This window comes from Haliaeetus albicilla, chromosome 2, assembly GCF_947461875.1.
Source record: "Haliaeetus albicilla chromosome 2, bHalAlb1.1, whole genome shotgun sequence".
Classification (NCBI taxonomy): Eukaryota; Metazoa; Chordata; class Aves; order Accipitriformes; family Accipitridae; genus Haliaeetus; species Haliaeetus albicilla.
The window spans coordinates 3094807-3111691 of NC_091484.1; the positions used below are offsets into that span (position 1 = coordinate 3094807).

Sequence of the window (16885 nt, forward strand, 5' to 3'; positions counted from 1 at the left end):
AAAAGGGCATGCATTTTGCAAGGATTTAATCCAGTTTAGCAGTGTTAACACTGAACCATATCAGAATTCAGGCTTTTCAGTATTTGACACATTTTCTATAGGAAGGATGAGTCTGGAGAAGGATACTAGGATGTTTCCATAAGGTGTGTAGTGGCTCCCTTCATCCAGGTTAAGATTTATGCTACATCCTTGCACACAAGATACGACTGATGCAAGTTCCCTTTCGCGCACAGCCTTCTGCTGCCAGTGGCGGTAGGAGTGCCATCCCGTTTGGGAACGGTTCAACAGCATTTCTTCAGCTTTCAATGCCCTCTGTTCGTGCAGACATCATGGTGCTGATCGCGTCCATCGCTGTGCTGGCGGCGGGGTCCCAAGGGAACGTCTTTGCCACCTCAGCACTCAGGAGTTTGAGGTTCCTGCAGATCCTGCGCATGATCCGCATGGACCGGCGGGGAGGCACCTGGAAGCTCCTGGGCTCCGTGGTCTATGCACACAGTAAGGTGAGCAAGTCCCAAGCAAGCACATTGAGTTGCTCTTCACTTTCCCCCTACCAGAAACACTGCTTTGGTTCAGTTCTCCACCCCAACCACCTCCCAGGCTTGGGGAGATTGGAAAGTCACCGTAGGGTAACATGGGGAGCAATGCAAAATCAGAGAGACAAGGTCCGATGGAGCCCTCCAGCCAGTAGAGGAGAGAAACGAGGGATGTTCGGATGCTTGCAGGGAATATCTTGAACATTGTGACCACCTGCACGCTGACACAGCTCATTTCCAAGAGTTAGCAATTAGCCAGCAGCCTCGTTAAGCACAGGTGTTGCTGTGAGTTCTTTGTGATGCACGCTTCAAAGCGGACGTGTTTCTGAAAGCGCATCCTGCGAGCAGCAGCCTCTTGCAGACACGATTCTTGTGCCAGGTTCCTCCTCCCAACATAAGATCATGTACCAGTTGCAGAACTGCTCCCTGGTGTAAGGCACCTTGGCCTTTCTCTGGTTTGGGAAGAGTTTGCTGATAATTTTTTTGTTTTCTGCTGCTGAATTATGGATTTAAATTTTCTGCCATTTCCTGCGCTTTTTCCTTTGAAAAGCTTGGCCACCTTGTCCAGAACTATGTAAAAATCATAGGGAATTCATGGGTCTCTTGTCCACCGTTGTATTAACTTCATCCAAAACCAATCATTCCCGTGAATTCTGAATTAAAACTTCCCTGAAATCGGGGCATGTTGTATCCAGACCCCAGCTTTGTAGCTCCTCCCCAGTTAGTGGAAGGGACCTGCCCTAAGCGGAGTCCCCAGGGATTTGGGGCTTCCCATTTCAGTTTGAACCCCAATTCCCTGTGTGAACTGGGGAAATACTTTTTTTTTATTATTATTATTTTTTAGCCTCAGTTCCACATCTTGAAATAATGGAGCTATTAACACTCCCTTTCCTTCTCCATTTGCCGTATGTGTTTAGATGATGGGGTCCTCAGGACAGGGATCACCCCGTGAGCATTGCAGGGCCACCGCCAGTACGTGGTCCCATCTCAAAAAGTGGCACTACTGATCTCCAACAGAAGCCTAAACAAATGCAGGGAAAGTTCAGATCCAACCTGAAGCAAGTAACTCGACTTTTGGAGATGCACACCAGGATTGCAATTATTCTCTTCTATCCCTTAATGATCTTGCAGGAGCTGATTACTGCCTGGTATATTGGCTTCCTGTGCCTCATTCTGGCCTCTTTCCTGGTATACTTGGCCGAGAAAGGAGAAAATGAGCACTTTGATACATACGCAGATGCACTCTGGTGGGGTCTGGTAAGTAATTTTCATAGAACAGCTGCTGGTTATTAAAATAAGATGTCCATTAACTCTCCATCTTCTATCACTTATGTGAGGAATCAACTTACGGAGTGCTTAGTTAACATTTTTATTAAATGGTTTCAGGCTACTCCGTTTAGCTCTTTTTCTTAAAAAAACCTCATAGAAAATTTGGGGGGATCACATTTCTTGAATTAGCTGGAGCTGCAAGGAAACTGGGAACTCGCGCGCTCTCAATTGTGGGATTTAGCTCTGTCGCAACAGTAGAGGCAGGTCAAATAAAGACCCCACGCTACGGGGTGCTTTGATCATCATTTTGACAAGTATTGCCGCCCTTTAATTATTTATAATCGTACTTGGGCAACGTGCTGTTAAACACGCTGGAATAAATTTTCTAAAATTAATAGGGTCTAAGTACCAGAGAGACTTCAGCGCTGAAAGCACTCCCCTTTCACATCTTTGCTGACAGAGGAGGAAAGGGCAATACTTTTAGTTTGCTCTGGGTGTGCATGTGCATGTGAATTATTGGATTACCCGATTAACAAAGAGAGAATTAATGACGTCCTAATCTTCTTGCGTTATTGTTCTTCTGCTCCGACACTGTGGTGCTGGTTTGGCCTTGATTACAAAGCATGTAATGAAAATCCCAGATCTGATCAAATCCCAATAACAGGCTTGGGGAGGAATCGGCTGATCAAGCAGCTCCTCTGTTCCAACAAAGGGAAAGAAGCAGTAAATTGCTTTTCAAGCCCCCTGGTTGTGACAGAAAAATAAAAACAAAGCCCAATTTGACATAACTAGAAAATAAACAATGAGGAAAAAGTGACAGCTCAGATTAGAGCTCAGCCTAGGGAGACCCATGTGTGGATTTATCCCTCCTGCTTCCCAGGCTGCGTGAGCCTTTGGCAGAGGATCACCCCTGCCCCATTTCAGGACGTGGAGGTGCACCAGGCTGTTTTGCCACTAAGAAGCTCCGAGTAAAATCTGAGCTTTATTAAAATAAACAGGTTTTGTCGTTGTCCAGCTTACGGGTCCAGTACAGACGGTTGTTAAGAGATGGGCAAAATAAATCAAATTTCAGGTTCAGAAACTCATCCCTTGGTCTGATCTTAGTGGATCCAATCCTTGTAGTTGTCTAAATAAATTACAAAAAATTTGTAAACCAACTTTACAGTCATTATGGAGAAAGCATTGCTTCAACTTTGTGTTTCAGTAAGGAATAGCCACGTAGATGCATTTTCTAACCGCTTTGTCAAAATGGCATCTAATTGATAGGGCTTTTAGTGGGTCCAATTAAACAGTGCTTTGGGATCGTACTTCCATTTGTGTAAAAGTGATTTTATTCCAAGTTGAATGCATGAGGTTTCCAAAGCCACATCAGCATGGTGTCAGGTCCTGTCCCTGACCCAGCTCTGTCTGCGGAGGCTGTGGGACGGGGACAACTTCCCACTTGTCACAGGGACCGTTGGGGACCATTGAGCAGAAGTCTCAAAGAAGATGTTCCTAATCAAACCATGTCTCCCTGCCTTGCCCTGGCAATCCCAGGCTCTCCAAAATCCTCTCGGAAGCCTTAGGGGATACCCAATATTTCCCACTAACGATGTTCGTGGACTGAAGTAGGAAAATGCGTCTTTTCTTTTTCTGCAGTTTGGAGTTCAGGGGATTCTTTGGCTCCAATAAATCTCTCAGCTCCTTCCTCAAAAATGCACACAGCAGCTTGCCAGCACTCTCTTGGTGTACTGCAGTAATACCGAGGAGGGGAAAAAACATCCCTAAACTAGGTTGTACGCAGCAGCCATAATTCATCCTGTTGGGCTAATATGCTCTTTTTAAATAGGAAGGGAGACTGCCTAATAGGCAGTGCTGGGAAGATTAGGAATAAACAGCATCAGGTCCGTATGCATGCAAACAGCCCTGCCTTCTTTCGTGAGATGCCGAAAGGGAGTTTGGGGGAACCATACCCGTTCGCTTCCCCTGCCGAAGGCGCAACCCCATCTCCCGGGGGAGGCTCCGAGCTGCCGCAAGCCTCTGCACCAGATGGCAGCTCTCTCTGTGTCAGCCAAAGGCACAAAAACACTCTCGACTGGCGTGAAAACTCAGCGCGCCGAGCAGGGAGGGCGGCAGCGGTGTCCTGGGTGTCAGGGCATCACTGCCTCCCACGGAGATGCTCATCCCGGGTACCCAAACTTCACCTTGACTTGGTCAACTCAGGGCACGTGGTGACCCTCCGTGTCCCACTCTGCTGTTGCGGGTGTTTCGGTCGTGTTGTTTTAATTTTTAGGCTGGCTGACCCAGGGCCGTGCGGTGTTCTCCTCCCTGCAGATTACTCTCACCACCATCGGCTACGGGGATAAGTACCCACAGACCTGGAACGGGCGGCTGCTGGCAGCTACCTTCACGCTCATCGGTGTCTCCTTCTTCGCTCTTCCTGCCGTAAGCGGGGGCTGCAGCTTTTCTGCTGGGGGGGGGGGCTGAGCTTTTCTGTCCTTTGTCCCCGGCCCCTGGAGCTGGTGGCAACGCAACAGCTACGTCCAGCGGTGTGATGCACCCAGAGACCGCCCCGCTGCTCCGTGGCTGTTGAGTCAAAAAAAAAATGGGGGGGGGGGGGAGAAGGGCACCCCTATCTGAATATCAACAGCTCAGACACAATGCTTCTGAGCGAACGGGATGGAAACTCTAGATTTGGCACTGCACAAGTGTTTATTGAAGTGAAAATGTTTTTTTTTCCTGCAAAAGGCTGTTCTGAGGGGTGATTATGCTATTTCAGCAAATTAGCCCTGTCCTTTTCGCAGTGCATTTCAGTGCGTTGCATGGATCTGATTTTCCCCTATGGGGATAATTTGCTGAATGCCAGCACAGTGTGGTTATTTTGTATTTTATCAGCCGGCTGGAGGTAGTTTGGGAAAAGCAGCAATTCCAGTGAGCGCCAGCAAAGTCTGCTGCCCCTTCACTGGGAGTGTGTCTGCCAGGGCTGCCTTGGATGGGGGCTTCTCCTTCCTTCCTCTGTACGTTTGAAGGAAAAAATGAGCCAGAACAAACCTTTGGAAGGAAAGTTGGCTGCAATTTTTAAGTGAAGGCTTAGCTAACGCCCTGCTAACTGCAAAATTTTGTTCTCTTGCCCAGGGCATCTTGGGTTCGGGGTTTGCTCTGAAGGTTCAAGAGCAGCATCGACAAAAACACTTTGAGAAGAGGCGAAACCCAGCAGCGGGCCTGATTCAGGTGAGGATCACCTCCAAGGAACCTTCCTGATGGGAACCTTCCCATCGTCCTGATTTTGGGGGGGCTTAATAGACTTCTAGAAGTTGGGGAGGAGATGGGCAGGTGAAAAATGGGGCTGTGTGTGTAAGGCGTGAGACAGCAGCTGGTGACTGGTCATGTCTGGGAATAAATGCCAGGAAATCAGCCATGGGAAAATAACATATGTGGTAGGCAATCTGGGGGAGAAAAGGAACAAAATCCAGCCCAGCACAGCAAGACAAATGCATTAGGACAGTCTGTTTTCACAAAACTTTTTTTTTTTCCCCAAAGAGAATATTTATACTGATATAAAGTTACAATTGGGAGCATTTTCTTCATGATAACAGATGTCTGCACAGAAGGTTGGCCTTGGTGTTTGTCTCGGAGATTTGAAATTAGTGTCACTTTACATTCCCCTGCTCCTCTCTCTCCTAGTTTTTTAACTCCCTAATGGGCAACAACAACCATTTGATACTTGGCCTCAACCTGACAGCGAGCGCCTGGTACCCACAGCATCTTTAGCTGGGCTCACGTGGTCAGGAATATCATGGTCCCACCCCAAATATGTCATCTATCAAATCAAGCAAAAGGCAGAATGTCAGAACTGTCCCACAGAAAACAGAGGGAGGACTCGGTGTTGGCTGAGGTTTATTTATACTACTACTGAAGGTAGTGCTGGCCATGCCCGGGTCCACAATCCCACCATGTCTCCTCCGCAGGCGGCTTGGAGATTTTATGCCACCAACCTGTCCCGGACGGACCTGCACTCCACCTGGCAGTACTACGAACGCACCGTCACCGTCCCCATGTACAGGTACCTCCTCCTCCACCGCCTTCCTCGTGATGCCACTGTCTCCATATTTCTTTTTGTTTTCTGGATATATAGTTTTGTTTATTTATTTACTTTTACATTGAAAAAGTTGATTTCCACAGCTCTTAAGGGTTGGTATATGCTTTTTTCTTTTGGAGTATTTTTGCTTTGGTTTCTTTTTGTGTATTTCTTTTTGACTTGATTTTAATTTCCCTGTTTGTTTTTTTTTCTTTTTTGTGTCTGTGTGTGCACACGCTCTTCTTTTCACCTTTATTTCTTCACGTTCGCTGCTAGTTGCATTGTGTTGTGACAGTTGCCGTGCCCAGGTGTGAAGACCTCTCTCCCGAGCTGCCCTGGATCGTAGGTAAATGCCGCCCTTGCCCTGCGTGCAGCTCCTTGTGCCCACTCAGGCTCTCCTTGCTGCTCTAGCCAGTCTTTAATGATCCTTCTGCCTTTCAGCAAACTTCTGTCCCTCCCTTGACCGGCCCAGCACTCTCCCCAGGTGCATTTGCCCTGGGTCCCTTTTTCCTTTCCTTTTTTTTTTTTTTCCCCTAAGAGGAGGAAAACCAAATCAGGATTCAGTGAGCATTTTCCCATTTCTTGCATTTAATTTATCCATCACGATCTGTTGACGCAGATCACGGCGGAGCCGTGACGGATGATGCTGATAAAGCACTGCTGTGTTTTAACAGCATCCGTCTGGCTTGCTTTAAGGAGACGTAACTCGTCATCGTACCCAGGCAGTTTTTTCACCTGAAACAGCACAGGTTAGAGCAGTGCTGTGGGAACTCACAGCCTCTCGGGATTTGGAGCTTTGTGGAGATGGGGACGGAGTCCCCTGCCATGCCTCGCTGCCCTCCGGGATGTGGGGAAGCACCGCATCCCCCGTGTCACTCTCGGGGTTGGCGGCATCGAGGAGGAGGCTTCCCCAGAAGCTAAAATGCAAAACATTGCCGTTCATTTTCCGCTCCACACTGAGCTGCATCCCGGGCAGGGCCGCGCATCCCTTTCTGGTGTGTTTTTTAGGGGCTAGCCAGATCTCTCTGAGTTTGTATAGGAGTCGGACGTGTTCATTAGATATTCCCGTAGCTTTGCGGGGTTTTGGTGGGAGTGATGGGGCTCCCTGTGCTCCATCTCCCTGCTCTCAAGCAGGGCTGTGGTCCAGCACGAGGTGTGAATCTCTTTCTGTTTTCCCATGTTACTGGTGCCTTCTAGCCCTCGGGCAGACGGTCTGGGTATATTTTCTAGGGTAAGTGTTAGCCTGTATTTGAAATGCAGCAGCCAGCCTGTTAATCCATCTTAAAAACCTGTTGGTGTCATGTTGTGGTCAGTAAGTTTTCATTGGATTCATTCCCAGTGTGTGTCTGATCAGTTGCTTTTTCCCTAGATGTTTATGAACCGACTTCAAGGTTTTGCCTAAAAAAAACCCCCAAACGCAACAACCCAACAAAACAGAACAAAACTGTTTTCCAATAGCATTAAGCCCACCCATTGAAACTCTCCCTCCCAGTATTTGACCTTCTCGCTGTCCATTTGCAGCACTGGTGGCTGAGATCAGCTACTGGGAAGGATGAGGACCGGAGCCTGGTCCGAAGTCCGCTGCAAAACGCAGAAAGCCAGGGGCTGATTTCAGTGGACTTTGCCAGGTTTTCCTTTGAAAGACTCAACTCACCACCCAGCCAGACATACAGTGACACCCTTTTGCATGAGGATGTACTGGGGTAATTACCTGCTACTTAATCTGCTTGTTAAAACCTGTATTTCCCCATGGGGCTAGTACGCAGGAGGAAAACTAAGGTAAAGAGCTCCAGAAGCAGCTAAATAAAAACTTTGGGGAGGAGAAAGAGCAAAAAATGTAGTTTGGGGAAGAACCCAGCTATCTTGAGTAAAAAGCCAGGACAAAGTTGCAGCAGGGTTGTAGCAGTTTTGCTGGCTGATGCTGCGGGTGCTGCTCCAGGCAGCAGCGTCTCCCTGGGCTTCCCTAGGCAGAGGTTTCTCTGCTCTCCCAGCTTCACCCTTAAATCCCAACTCCTGTCTGTGCGCAGGCAAAGTGAACATCACCTGGGAGAGTGAGCCGTGGGAGCACTGATGGATTCAGCTGTTAGTCAAATTGGATTTTTTTTTTACCAAGAAAGCGGTGAACCACTTTTGAATATATTTTGCATGCAGTCAGCTAAATTAATTGGGAAAAAAAAATTGAAAAAAAGAAAAAGGGGGTAACTGTATGTTCTGGCCGCAGCTTCCATCACTCGCACTGTCCATCTATCCTTGACTACCCACTTCACTAAGCCAGCTGGCAGCCCTGCGCTGGTGCAGCCTTAGCAGCACGTCAAGCCCAGCGCCGCATTAAGGCGATGGCCGCTGACATGCGGCTGCAGCGCGCAGCGTGGTTAGGAAGTGGGTTGGAGGAACACAATATCCCCGTCTCCCTCCCGGGTGCCTGGGCGTGATCTGCAGTCACCGCTACTTTGGCACCTTTTCTGCTCAACATTAGGCTGCTTATTCCTCATAGCGGGAGCCCTGGGACTTGAGCTTACCTGTCTTCTCAAGGCAACTCTGAAAATACTGGCTGCTTGATATGGGAAAAATTGTTACACGTGCCTTGGAGGAGCTCACGTGTCTCCAGAACATCACTCACGTCGCTGCAGTAGACCTAGTCTCACTCGTTTGGGGAAAATATGGTGGCCTCTGAGAGAATCTGAGATTTCATCTTTAAATTAAAAATCTGGTAGAACCAAATCTGAAATACGCACACAGCTCCTGTACGCGCAGGTATGATTTGGGCTTGTAATGCACGCGTATCTTGGTGCGCCCAGAGATCGTAACCTGGACTTGCTGAAAAAAAATAACCTGCTCTTTATTGTCACTCGTGAGAACAGGGCCTTGATCTCAACTACATTCATGTATTGGCCTTCACTAAAAAAACCCCACCAGCACATCATGCCCAAGTCAGCAGCCCAGCCCGAGGAGTCCCTGGCTGATGGGACCGGAGGCTGGGGATGTCTCACGAAAGGTATCTCGGAGGGCCCCCATATTTTCCCTGCTCTTTGGTGCCCGTTTGCTTTCGGAGCAAGGTGCCAGCTGCCTGTCCCCGAGGGTGACGCGGGTGCGTGGTGGTTTCTGAGCCGGCTGCAGCGGGAGCGAGCTCAGCCCATGCTCCCGTGCTCACCTGTAAGCCTGGTGCACTGGGTACACTTCGTTCATGTGCTAATTTTCTTTATTCTGTTTCTTTTCCCCTTTCCTCCACCCCACCTTCCCCCCTGCCCTGTTTTTCTTTCTCTTATCCCTTTGGTTTTCTTTGGTGAAAACACTTGAAAAGCACGCAAACGCAAACGTACGGTGCCTCCAGGTATGAAGTGCATGTGACTCTGAAACTGTGTGTCATGTCACTCCTTGTTCTTCGTTTGGGACTGTAACATGCAAAGCCTTTAATTAAAAAAAAAAAAAGGAAAAAAAAAAAAGAAACCTCTGAAGATCAGTTTTTTTCAAAGGAATGAGTGAAAGCCCAAACCAGACTCCCCATCCTGCTGCCTACAGACTAACTCCATGCACCTCCATGTACATTTTAGCTATTGGTACACACAAGTGTTGGGAAACTGCCAAAATGACAATTTAAGGAAGGAGAATGGGACAGCACTTGATAAGCTTGCTTTTTTAAGGATGATTTCTTGATGGTCTTACCAACCTCCTCCAATTCATACAAAGCTTAACAAGAAAACTTCCCCGTTCATATTTCCATTTTCCCTCTGCCATCACTCCTGCGTGTTCCCCTTTCTCCAGCCCTCTTTTCCCATCCTTCATGGTGTCATTTATCCCACTTCATGCTGTAGGAGCTGTGCCCACCAGGTAATGCTACGTTTGCTGAATTTCCTGGTGTGGTGGCACAGAATGAAATCACAGTAGCAGCTGTGTCTGCTTTTGAGGACAACATCTGGAGGAGAGATCGAGCTGGGGTGCTAAACTGAAATAATCATTCATTTCTCCTAGTAATCCAGCCTGATTTTTGGGAAAGGGATGTCCCATCTCAGCAGGACTTTTCCATTTCACTTTTTGCTTCCAAGACTGACCTAGAGCCAAGCAGTTATTAGCCCCAGTTATTCAATCTGGGACTTAACCTTTCAGCATCAATCCAAATGCAAAGACCTGTATATGGCTGTGTAAGATTTATGATAAATAACATTATCTCAGGTTCTGCAGAAAAGAGTAGATTTTCAAATCACAGGCATATTTTATATGAGGTGGGTATCTGAAGGTGTAGTCAAGTCAATATTTTAAGATGGGGAATAAATGGCTTGCATTTCAAGACTGTGGGCCAAGCTCTGTTCTCAGAGCAGTTTCAATCCTCGCTAGATGCATTAATGCCATTAGAGCTGATGTGATTTAGTGCCTGATTTCCAAACCTGGTTCCAGTTTTCACAGATGCAAGTTTTACAGCCTTAGTAAATCACGCTTACCACTTTGTGTGGTTAATTTACAGCAAATTGCATCAATGAATTGCAAGTATAATATTATGAATGCATTTTCCTGTTGTGCTGAACAGCAGCCTGTTTTGAGAATCAGACTTTTTTCTACTGCTGGGAGTAAAATAAGAATGTGCCACTTCCATTTCTTATATTAAAATAATTTATAAGTTTCATAAATATTCTCAGTTATGAAAAATAGCTTAGGCTGGAGACATAAAGTCACGGTTAGGGTAAAAATTGGCTCCTCATAGGAACTCCAGCACAGCATGGAGACTCATTTAAGTCCCCATCCCATTCCAGCATCCATCTCCTTGTCTCCCTCTTCCTAATTGTTCATACTGGGGCTGTTTTGAAAAAAAATCATCACCGTCTCTGTGTGTGTGCGTGTCGTGGTGTGCGCGCGGTTTTGTGTACGCTCCCACCCGCCGTCGTGTGCTGCTCCCCTCCTCGTGTTGTGGGGTTTTGATGACGTCCTGGCTGGAGGCATGATATCCCTACCGTCCCCAGACGCTTGAATGTTATCTGTGCTAGCAGGAATAGCAAATTTACCTTCCCTTTGGATGGGGGGAGCCGGCACCTGGAGTTAGCGTGGTGTTTCTGTGTGCTGTACTGGGAGGGGTGATGGGAAGCAGCTATAGGTACCGCTACAGCAGCCGGCGGCTCGGAAGTGTTGCTGTGGTGGGTAGCATGAGCTGTGTGTGTTCCCGTGGCGTGCGGATCTTCTCACCTAGCTCCCCTTTAACCAAAACGTGCTTCCCTTGCTAACAAGTGACACACGGACCAGGAGGAGAGAGAGAAAACACGAGACGCCCCAGCCGGAGGGCCTTTTTCCATGTCTCCGGAGGACACAGTGGCACCTGTGTCCCCTGGGCACGCACAGCAGCGCAGGGTGCCCTCCATCCAGCATTTTATAGGAACGCTCAGTTAAAGCGCTGTGCAGAGCCCTGCATTTTCTTTCAGCTTCTGGTGAAACAGTGCAATGCAGTAGCTGCTCCCCAGGCTGCTCTTGTAATGGCAGGTTAGGCTGGGCATTTAATTCAGGTTAAAGTACACGGATGAGTTTGCACCCATTTTTTATAATCATCGTTTCAGTAAAACATCTCTTTTTTCCACCACACGGGTACCAGGCCCATCACCCTACCGCAGAATCGGTGCCTTTCGGTGTTTGCCTGTGTGGCTTTTCCTTTGCCTGGAAGCATCTGTGGTGGCCCAAGAGATTGCCACCTTCAGCACGGTGTAAACCTTGTGTTATGGGCTAATACGAAGGAAAGAGCTCCTTTGGGGATCCTGAATCCTTCAATCCAGCGAGCTAATAAGCTCTTCAGCTCCGAGACTTGCATCGGTGGGAGCCCTGGATTTGTGATCCCAGCTGGAGAAAACGAGGCTGTTGTCTTATGTTCTGCTGGGTACGGACCTCCCTGTGAAGCTAACTCCCCAAAGAACAGTTGTGCATCCTGCATTAACTGCTAAGTAGGCTTTGTGCTTGATTTTATGCACCACCTTTTCCCATCTTGGAACAAAACTGCAAACCCTACGGTGGGTTTGAAGGGAGGTGATAGCCCAGCACTCGTGCACTGCTCCGCTGCACCAAGGTCAGCTTCTTCCTGACGTCTCGAGTGAAGAGGATCATTAATTCATCAGATCAGGATGTGCTCTTCTCTGGATGGAAGCGAACAGAGCTGGGCTGGGGAGCCGAGCCAAAATTTTCAGGCCTATTTTTATTCTTTTCTCCATACTTAGGATTGGAAAATTTTCTGATTGCCTCAATCTTGCGAACACCAAATCTGCTCTGCTGAACAACTGTGGTTTTGAGGATGAGTCTTGTGCGTGCAGAGGAGAGGCTTTTTCAGTTAGGTTTTTTTTCGGTCAGAGGAAAACTGAAACTATTAGTCTCATAATAGCTGAAAAAATACAGGCATAAATATCTCTGCCTTTATTTTACAGTAAGCAACAGCCCTATTTCTTACAGCATCTCAGCCGAGATCAGTCTGTTAGGGGAGTGCAAGCACTTGCACCCCTTTTCTTCTAGTCCTTGCAGTTTTGGGACAGTTTGAGTAGGTCCTTCTTGCTTTCTCTGAAACCTACGTGGCTCACTTTCCAGCAAAGCTATAAGTATATGTTCTCTTGGGGATGTGGCTGGGCTGTGTCCCCAACTGCAGTGATGCAGGCAGCTGCAGGCAGCCGGTTCCCAACCCACCAGCAGCCCATTCTTCATCCTCCTCTTCATCCCCGCGATGATGCATCCTCCTGCTCGCTTGTTGCAAACGCCACCTCTGGGCATAGCGATGGCGTGTGGCACTTTGACAGTTTGACAAGGGCATGCTGGTGGCTCGGAAAGGATTTTGCAGCCAGCTATGTGATGAGCCCTGTTGGCCTTGACCCTGAACTTGAGTCCCCAAGTACCCGCTTAAGTAGATGCTGCTCTTCCCAACTGTGTGCAGCGTTCTCCGTCCTCCCCCCGACACCTCCAGCTTGCATCTCTCTTGGTTGAGAACCTGACTGTGAATATCAACGTTAAATATTTATGGAGCAAGTCCCAGTCTCCCAGGGTCTGAGGGAAGAAACCAAAAGTGGATGTGGGAGTTAATTCAATGGCTTGCAGCACAAAAGCAGGATAGGCAACAGGGTGTTTGTTCATTGGGGTTTTTTAATTATCAGCCAGGATTCCTATTGTCAGGTTCTTTTCCTGAGAAAGGAAGGAAAACCCATGGTTCCTAGAAGGCAATGATACATGGGTTTGCCTCATTTTGGGGCAAAACCTGACACGGACAGCAGGGAATTGGTTAAACTTGACTCTGACACCCACTGCTGTTTCTCCTGGGATGCTCCCAACCTCAGGTGCCTGTTTTTTCTGCCCTATAAGCTGTTCCCTGCCATGCCTCCCCGCATTCCCAAGAGCAAGCAGGGCTGAGTTTTCCCATTCGCCTCGGAAACTGGAGCTTCTCTCCACTTAATACACAGCCGAAGCGCTGATCTCCAAACAAAGCAATGCCAACAGCTAGACTACAGGTGGTGAAGCAGCTCGCCTGCCAAAACACTGCCGTACTGCTCAGAATCCCTGGCAGCCGCTTGGTTTTTGGGGAGGTTCAAAATCCGGTGGTGCAGACAAGTTTCTCTCTCTCTCTTGCTGTCGCTCTCTCTTCCCCCATCACTCTGCCTTAGGACACTGTTGGAAGCAGCAGCCAAAGCCCTCTCCATCCTTCCCGAGCTGTCCCCCAGTTGCAGTGGGTGGCACAAAGCTGGTTCTAGTTGAAAGGATGGGGCAGCAGGGGAAGTTTCCATGACGGGAGGCTCTGAAATCAGCTCTGCTTGAATATTAATGGTATTTATTTTCTCCCTCTAGACTCATCCCTCCTCTGAACCAGCTGGAGCTCCTGAGGAACCTGAAGAGCAAATCAGGACTGACATTCAGGTTAGCAGCAGAGTTAAGAGAGTTTGGAAAATTTGCAACCTTTTTATTTTTTTTTTCTTTGGTTTTTTTTTTTTCTGTTCTTTTTTTCCTTCCTGCCTTTTGCATATGGACAGCCTTGAAGACGTGCAAGGTTTTTGCAGCTGGTCCCCCGTGGGTCATTCAGTGACCTCCTCCCTATGCCTCTCCCATGCTGTACGTGAATTTCTTCAGCCTAACTTGGCTCTGGAGTAATGTTACAATGCTTGGCTGAAAATACAAGGTCGTATTTTCAAAGGGTCTGATCAAGGTAGTGTCCCCAGTTTTCCTCTGACCTTTCTGCTCTTCACCACCCTCAGAGGAGACTCAGGCCCACAATGTGTTAATTAATTCCCCATTCCCTCCAACCTTCCTTCACCTCCCCTGAGAGCAGGCAAGGTTGTAGCAGTGAGAAATTTTTGCAAAATTTGCTGCGGCAAGGTATACGTGATTGCCTTGGAAGGCCAGCAGTCCTGCAGCTTAAACCTATCCTCAGGATGTGTAATTCCTGGTTTTTTTCACCCTGTTTGGTGAATGGGGAATGTGCAGAGCCCAGGAGGGATGGAGAGGTGCTGGCCGTGCCGGTGGGCATCGGGGCCAGCCGGGGAGGTGTGGGAATGGACCTGCCCTGGGCTGGGTGTCTCTGCAGAGACTAGAGATCTGTAGACCCATGGGTTGGACTGCAAACTTTAAAATGTGAGTATTTGAGCTAGTGACTGAGGCTGGGCTTCCAAGCTTGTCTGAGCAAGGAGCAGAGAGTGGAGGGATATTTTTTTTTAGCCTCTCCAGGCTGCTGCCTTCAGCCTAAGGGAGAAGGGTCGGGGTCTGTGCAGATCTCAGTGGTCACTGGGGCAGAGGCAGGGCCAGGGCTGGTACAGCATCATGCTCAGAGGGAATCCAGCTCCTCCTGCCCAGGTCTTCTTGCAGTCTGGTTTGTCCCTTAGGCTGCCTGGTGTTAGGGAAAGCAGACCCTTAGCTGCTGAGAAACACAGTCTGCTCCCTCTCTTGTGGGGCCACAGGGGTAAGGCTGCTTCAGGACCCCACATTAAATGTGATTTCCCAGCGTGAAGAAGCTGTGAATCAGAGCAGTTGAAGGCAGAGCAGGTTTTCCTCATTGCTGGAGGGAAATGCCACCAAGATGCCTGGTCAGTGAAGGTGAGATTTTTTTTTTTCAGTGTGGCCTTAGCTTGGCTTGCAGTGTTATGCCTACACTTCTGCAGGTGTTCAGCTCGCTTTGTCCTCAAGGTCAATGATTTTTCAGGGCAATCGAGTGCTTTGGGATCCGAGTAGGCAGCCGCATACAAAAACTGTGGCGTCCCACTCCCTCCACGTAGCCACCTTTGCCAGCTACTTTGGCAAAGTAGCTGCCGTAGGCTTTGAAGGCAGAAACCCCAACTGGGGTGTCGGGAAGCCAGGGCAGGGGTCCGTGCTCCTTCCCACCAATGTCCCCCTCCCAACACCACCCGTTAGCACTGCGGCGTGAAGCCATCCCTCAAGAGATCTGGCATTAGCTCTGTCCCGATGGCCGGGAAGGAAAAGCAAATGCACCAGGGTCACGGGAGCCGTGCAAATCCTTCCCTACGTGCAGAAACAGCGCAGGGCGGTGCATTTCCAAACGAAGGGGGCCGCTCTCTGAGCCCACAGAAGTCCTCCTGTGCTCACACAAATCACACAACCGTCAGGTGTCTCAGTCATGCGTAGGCACAAGGATGGGTTGGGATAAACTCTTCAACCCTGTGCGTTGTATGTGTCTTCTCTGAGGTTGTGTGAGTCTCCAGTGATCTTCTGTCCGGGCCAGAAGCTCCAGGAATTAAGTGCTCCTTTCCCTCTCTTCTGTCCACAACTTCCACTTAGTTGTATTGTTTGGTATTGTCCTTTTGTTATGTTTTAACAGTGAAGCAGCAACATCTTTTGCCACCTGACACCATGCTAATGTACTATTGCTTCTGTTTAAAGGAAAGAGCAGCAGCCCGAACCATCGCCAAGGTCTGTATCACTGCCAACACGCCATTCCCATGCATTACCTGTAGATTTCTATGTACGTGTGTGCGTGTGTGTACCATGTCGTGGCGCCATCGAGGGAAGCATTCTAGGTATTAACGTGCTTTTTCTGTGCTGTGGCAGTCCAATGTATCTACGTGTATGCTGGACCTTAAATCATATCTTCCTTCCAGTCTGCCTCGGGCTGTAGCTGCGAGGATAGCGAGGCTGTGGGGGCTAGAGAGAGTGGTGGGCAGCATGGGCAGAGCTGGCAGACACTTATCTGGGGTGATGGCAGGGCTTTGATTTATGCTTTTTTTTCCTTTTGTTGCCGGAGTCGTAGCTGAAACGGTATAACGCAGGCTCAGTGAGTGCTGATGGGTGGGTGATGCTTTGCCTATGTCTCCATCACCCAACGCCTTGCCAGGCAGAGGAGACTTGGGAACATGAAGCCATCAGCGTGTCACCGAATTAGCAACTTCTCCTGAGCTCCTCTCGCTGCAGGGCACTGCACGGGGCTGCGTGGACCTGCTGCTCCGCGGGACGCAGGAGGGCTCTCTGACACGGCACGACGTTGCATGGCAGAGACACCCTTTCTCCACCCCGTTCCCTTTGGCCTCACAACCTCTGGATGAAGCGAGTCCCTGCTCCGTCTTCCCTCCATGCCTCGAGTCCACCGTGCAGAGCGTGCTCAGCTGGGCGCCCTCTGAGACGTGGCGAGCACCTTCCAAGGCCAGCTCTAAATCTCACCTACGGGAGAGCTTTTCTCTATTCACGTGTCCCAGGGAAAGCAACAGGGCTGGTATTTGGGATACTTTTCATCCCCTTAGAAGTATTTAGTTCTGGGATGTTTTGTCCTATATTTTCCCAGTTCTTTAAAGAAGTAATTCTGGGACTGAATCTCTCTCTTTTTTTTTTTTTTTTTTTTTTTTTAGTTTTTTTTTTCTTTTCTTGGGAGGCAAGAGACAGAACCGATGATCTGTGGAGATCATCTGCTTGGCTTTCAGATCTTCCGTCTCATATCTCAGAACATAGCTTACAGCCTAAATATCGTAAACACTGAAAATGCTTTTCAGAAGTATAACTAGAGCCTGGCATTTTGCAGATGTAACTTTCTGCTGTGCCTTTTATCTTATAAGAGGCCAGAAACTAATTTTTCCCTGGCATAAAATCC

General features: G+C 48.6%; 1 protein-coding gene across 12 annotated transcripts in view; it reads left to right on the plus strand.

Annotated features, from left to right (window-relative positions):
* KCNQ2 (potassium voltage-gated channel subfamily Q member 2) overlaps positions 1-16885 on the plus strand; it is a 77856-nt gene that overhangs the window by 27069 nt on the left and 33902 nt on the right. For 6 of the 12 annotated variants that reach the window (XM_069803173.1, XM_069803208.1, XM_069803213.1 and 3 more), the window contains exons 4-11: positions 325-500; positions 1665-1790; positions 4116-4226; positions 4917-5012; positions 5750-5844; positions 9161-9190; positions 13648-13716; positions 15688-15717. In XM_069803173.1, the coding sequence (XP_069659274.1) occupies positions 325-500; positions 1665-1790; positions 4116-4226; positions 4917-5012; positions 5750-5844; positions 9161-9190; positions 13648-13716; positions 15688-15717 (733 nt within the window). Of the gene's footprint in view, positions 1-324; positions 501-1664; positions 1791-4115; positions 4227-4916; positions 5013-5749; positions 5845-6135; positions 6206-9160; positions 9191-13647; positions 13718-15687; positions 15718-16885 lie in introns of those variants that run through there. The other 6 variants (XM_069803182.1, XM_069803222.1, XM_069803199.1 and 3 more) reach the window with 3 other exon arrangements.